Raw genomic sequence first — 6,000 nt, forward strand, 5'->3', positions numbered from 1 at the left:
AGATAGATTAGTAGGAAAATAAATAAAACTACTTTATGACTCAAAGTGCAATGAATGAGCGTTAGTTTCGGGATCATTTCAGTGTTAGAGTTAGGTTAGTTTTGATCCGTAATCGGCCCTGCCGGCCCTTCCGGCAGGCAGTGGTTGTTAGATCATGCGGCACTGTAACTACTACTATTTTAGAGGTATGATTCGTCAAGTTTATACAACTCAATGTTTCAATTGAGGCAAACTATCTATCTTACAATTACAAAAGCAAACCTAAACTTACAATTATATGCAAATGCAAGATGAAACTTGACAAATCATCGTCAATCCCCTTATTCCAGGGCAGGGCCTGACGATTTGAATCTAATTTTGATCAGTGAACGGGCACCATATGGTACATTTTCTCACCATGAACCTATCATTTCCAGCCTATCTGAACTATTTAATAAATGGAAGCCATAACATGGGTTACACTCCCCCTAAGCGGGCCCTCCGCATCCTATCTCTGTTTTATCTCAAATACAAAATGCCAATGGTATGAATGTATCTATATATAACTTGGAAATGACGTACAATCAAATCAGGCGTAACATTTGATAACGACACAAAAGCTGTTGTAAACAAACTTTTTAAGGCCTTTTACACGCGAACCGAAGTACGCTCACGCAAACCAACATTATCATCGGATAGGGGCAACTCTCACCTTTTCGAAAATGGTATTGGTTTGCGTGTGCGTACTTTGGTTCGCGTGTAAAGGGCCTTAGAATTTTTTTTACAAATGCTTTTGTGCCGTTATCAAATATTATGCCTGAAATAAACCCGTAACCCACTCACTTGGCCAGGCTTCAGAATCGTCCAGTGATCAGTGCGCTCTACACTCCAAGTTCCCTTTTTTTCAAATTTACAGCAAATTTGATATTTTACCCATTGAGTGCTGATTAATCACAATGAAACATTGTGACAGAGGTTGAGGTTACTAGTGTATTAAATAATCTAGGTCCTATTTAGGATTATATCTGAAAAATCCAAATGTGGCCAACGCCCACCCTAATACCCCGTACAGACTATGGCTTATATCATGTAATATAGGCTGTCTTGCAATGAGCACTCGTATATAGGATTTCCAGTGAAAACTAGATGTATGAGTGCTCATTGCAAGACAGCCTATATTACATGATATAAGCCATAGTCTGTCTGGGGTATAATACCCCGTTCACATTACAACCTATATCACGTAATATAGGCTGTCTTGCAATGAGCACTCATACATAGGATTTCCAGTGAAAACTAGATGTATGAGTGCTCATTGCAAGACAGCGTATATCACGTGATATACGCTGTAATGTGAACGGGGTATAAACCTAAACCTGTTCTAATCCACCTGAAATGACTAACGAATGGAAGACTTTGACTACCCAGCCATGCAATAGTCTCATTCCGTGCCTTATGGCAACTTAATGATTCTATTGCGCTCATCTTCTGGCACCACCCAGGGGAGATTTGGTCCTGTACCCAATGCTTAACTTATCTCCATTCCACTCAGCTACTCGCAATTTCTTTTGATATAGTGGGTGGAATATTATTATATGAGACAATACAATGCAGACGTCTTTCCAAATTTGGCAGATCGACAGGTAATCGGTGAGTTACCACAATAGTTGCTATTCAACAACTCGACAACGTCCCATCGTCAACGCCTGCTATGAGAATTTCCCATTGCAGACGCCAACGAAATGACGTCATCGAGCTATCGATCAACTACCCTGGTTATCGCCTGGTACCTTATAGCACGATGCTAGGAGGCGAACCGGATGAGCTACCTCCCCCATGTATCTATTGTAAATGTAAGGTCACTAAATCTAAATCTGTAACCTAAACCGTCCATACTAGAGAGGGTTTAGTATAAGAGAGGAGCGGACTGGCTGGTTTTGAGCCAAACGAACTGTCAAAGCCAGAGCCAATCGAGCAGCGCCTATCTTGATTGGCAGTGTTGCTAGAATTCACCTAGGCATAGGCTGCCAAGGCAGTTTGAATCCGCTCCTCTCTTATACTAGACCATGGACGGTTTAGGTTACAGATTTAGATTTAGTGACCTTAAATTTACAATAGATACATGGTTTCATTCTTGGGACAGTTTTGTTTTGTGCGGTTTTTTGTAGCAGGGTTTTTTTTTCCTTGATTTGTTTTCTCCGTCGATCTTGTTTTCCGAGCTGAGCACCAATTCTCCGACGCTAGGGAGGCAGCTTCCACACCTGGACCCTACCTATCGACCCATCAAGTCATGAACTGAGGACCAACGGCTTTACTTCCTTTCCGAAGGAAGACGTGAAAAGAGATGTTATGCCTCAGAACAACTAACATTAAAAGTTTGGTAAACAATTTTTTTGACAAATTCTGACTTTGTCTGTTTTTTTTTATAGAAGCGAAAACATCTAAGAATTGGGATTCGTTAGTTGGATACAACAGTTACAAATAGGTTTTCCTAACTCATGGTGGGCCGTACGTTGGATAGGTTTGGTGAAAGTGTTACAAATACATTTTTCGTAAGAAATGTACAGAAACTGCATGAAGTCCTTAATTAAAATTTATGTATTCGCCATTTTGCTTGTGTGTACTCTGTTATAAATTTGACGGCAAAAGATTATTACAATTCCAAAGAATAAAGTAGGGGAAATGGCTCTAATGTTGGCTTATGGATCTAAGATTGGACCCATCGCTAAAAATCAGCTATTTATCAATTTTATCTAGATGAACGCTTCATTAGGACGTTACAAATGGATATTTTTGGTCGCAATTGAAAATTTAGTCGATTGCTGAATTTATGTATGGGCCCCAATTAGGGGCATTTAGGCCGACATTACATCCATTTCCGCTATAGCAGCGAAATTGGTTCATGAGGGGTCTACTTTAGGGTGCCAATGAAGTGTATGGGGAAAAAGAAAACATCGAATTTTTTAAATGGCGCATATACAAAATGTCCATTGCCTCGAAAAAAAAGAACCTATGCTAAATTTGGGCTCAATCGGACAGGGTGAAGTTTAAAGTTTGAACTTATTTCATCTGAAAAATATCCCAAAGAAAAAAGTTCAAACTTTGACCGCTTTGCGGCACCCCTAAATCATGCCCGATTGAGCCCAAATTTTGCATAGGGGTATTTATTCGAAGCAATAAACATATTATATTTGGTCCGTTTCATTGGCACCCTAGTCCACTTATTCTGATACTGCCAGCTAAACTGCAAAGGTGTCCAAATAATACTGATAAACTGTAATCATCCCACTGTATGATAGTACAAAATTTGCGCATCATACGAACAAGATGAAGCACCATTCAGCATATAAAAGCAATCTCGCAGCTCTGTTACACATCATAAGTTCATTGGCATTCGTCCGGAGAGAGCATCAGTTGCCAGGATGAAGCTCATTGTAGCAGCTCTTACCATTTCCCTGGCCGTAATAGTCAGTGGAACGTACGTTCCAAGTATCGAAAAGAATATGAAATTCGGTAGGTCAATCAAAACTTTGAATTTCAAACATTTTAAACATGTGTTCTGTATCAAACAATAGCTGACAAGGATTTCCTCATGAAGCAGAAATTCTTCTTCGAAATTCTGCGAAACATTCACATGCCGCTTCAATACGAGGAATATATGACGTACACCAAGACCTGGATCGAGGACAATACCAAGTATACCGTAAGTGTCTAATGATTCATGATATCAAATTACGTTTTTCTAATTTGTAGTTTGTATTTATCTAGAACTACGACCAAGTGATTGAGTTCTTCAACATGTACAAGATGGACCTCTTCCTAGGAAAGGGGGAAATTTTTACAATCAACAACAAGTATCTCCTGAAGCAGACCTACATGTTGTTCAGCTTCCTGTACAACTCTCTTGATTGGGATACGTACTACAAAAACGTCATTTGGGCTCGTGAGAACATTAATGAAGGCATGTTCATCTATGCCATAACGCTGACTGTTCTTCATCGCACGGACCTCCAAGGATTGGTCCTCCCAGCCATCTACGAAATCTACCCATACTACTTCTTCAATACCGACATCATCCGTACTGCCACGTATCGTAAGATATACGACCTCAAGTTCGGATTCTATGGCAACGGAAAGTACAATGTTGTGTACTCCAACTTCACCATGACCTATCCATACGAGGTTTCAGTCACGGACACCTACATGAAGGACGGAATGGTCATGGATTACTACTACGAGGACATTGGACTGAACTCATACTACTTCTACTTCATGATGGACTATCCATTCTTCCTTGGAGGGGATAAGTTCGGTTTGCTCAAAGAACGTAGCGGAGAACTGTACCTGTACATGCACCAGCAACTGTTGGCAAGATACAACCTGGAGCGCTTCTCGAACTTCATGTACCCAACTAAGATGCTAACCTGGAGATTCCCACTCGAGACTGGTTACTTCTCGCTGTTGAGCTACTGGAACGGAATTCCATTCAAGTACCGAGATGTCAACTTCATGATCAAGGACGACGATTACTTCAAGCTGGACTTGATTAAGGACTGGGAAATGAGAATGCGTAAGATCATCGATGATGGCTTCTACATGATGGATGATGGAACCAAGATTGACCTCCGCAAATGGGAGAACATTGATTTCATCGGAAAGATGATGAATTGCAACATGGACAACATCTTGTGCCAGAAATTCGGTTTCATTGAAATGATGTCAAAGATGCTTTTGAGTGGAATGGACTTCGTGACCATGAAGACTTGGCCATCTGCCCTTATGCACTACGAGACCACTCTGCGTGATCCAATGTTCTACAAGCTGTGGGATCGTCTGATGAGCTTCTACTACCTGTTCAAGAGCTACTTGCCATACTATACAATGGAAGACCTTACTTTCAAGGGTGTCGTTATTAAGGATGTTGCGATCGACAAAATGATGACCTACTTCGAATACTTTGATTCCGATATCTCGAACGTGATTCCCATGATGAACGTTGATAAATACTGGGACCTTTCCGTACTTGGTCGTACCATGCGCCTAAACCACAAGCCATTCACCTACACGCTGGATGTTATGTCCGAATTCAACGGAAAGGGTGTAATCCGTGTCTTCCTTGGACCGAAGTTCGACAAACTGATGGATTTGGAATACTACCGAAAATTCTTTATTGAAATTGATCAGTATTTGGTTGACATGGTGGTTGGCAAGAATACCTTCATTCGTAAATCGCGCGATTTCTACTGGAGCGTGAGAGATCGAACAATGTACACCGATTTGTATAAGAAAATGATGTTGGCCATTGCTGACAAGGATAAGTTCATACTTGACATGTCTGAAGCTCACTGTGGATTCCCAGATCGCCTGATCCTGCCAAAGGGCTGGACAAGTGGCATGAAGATGCAGCTCTACTTCATCATCACACCCTACACCGTTACGGAAACCAAATCCGACATGATTTTCGATAAGACTTTCATGTGCGGTAAATACAACTTCATCGATAACCTGCCAATGGGCTTCCCATTCGATCGCGAGATCGATTACACTTACTGGTACACGAAGAACATGCTCTTCAAGGATGTCTTCATATATCATATTGATAATACGAAAATGAACGAAACGTACTAAAGCCATATCTCAATAGATTTATTTTGTTTTTGGACGATAATGAGAAAATAAAATTTTGAATGTAATTGCTCCTGCAAACTAATAATACTATATAGATACATGATACCTTCCTTGAGTCACTCGGGTTTGTTGGTCTTGTTCCCGACACTGTTCACTAATTTTAGAACTGGCTCTTTTGGCCAGTATCTAGCCGGGCATCGCGAAACACAACAGGTGGTCCTCTTTGGAGGTGGCGCTTAAGCCATCCGTTCATGAAACCTACCGGGAACAAACAACAGTACCGTAGGTGCCACTACAACCTCAATTCAGATTGAAAGGACTATTCAAAGTTGACTCACCCCTAACCGTAATAGAATAATATGAGTTGCATTTGTCTAAATAAAATACATTGTT

The 6,000-nt window shown here is 40.8% G+C and overlaps 1 protein-coding gene across 1 annotated transcript; it reads left to right on the top strand.

The window, feature by feature from the left end:
* The first annotated feature begins 3,392 nt into the window (after nucleotides 1-3,392).
* LOC135700960 (hexamerin-1.1-like) lies at nucleotides 3,393-5,607 on the top strand. Its single transcript, XM_065221628.1, has 3 exons — nucleotides 3,393-3,492; nucleotides 3,555-3,682; nucleotides 3,748-5,607. Exons 1-3 carry the CDS (start codon nucleotides 3,402-3,404, stop codon nucleotides 5,605-5,607), a joined length of 2,079 nt encoding a protein of 692 aa, XP_065077700.1. The 5' UTR covers nucleotides 3,393-3,401.
* The last annotated feature ends 393 nt before the right edge of the window (nucleotides 5,608-6,000 follow it).

This window comes from Ochlerotatus camptorhynchus, unplaced genomic scaffold (assembly GCF_037179485.1).
Source record: "Ochlerotatus camptorhynchus isolate MF236.1 unplaced genomic scaffold, CSIRO-AGI_Acam_v1.1 ptg000146l, whole genome shotgun sequence".
Classification (NCBI taxonomy): domain Eukaryota; kingdom Metazoa; phylum Arthropoda; class Insecta; order Diptera; family Culicidae; genus Ochlerotatus; species Ochlerotatus camptorhynchus.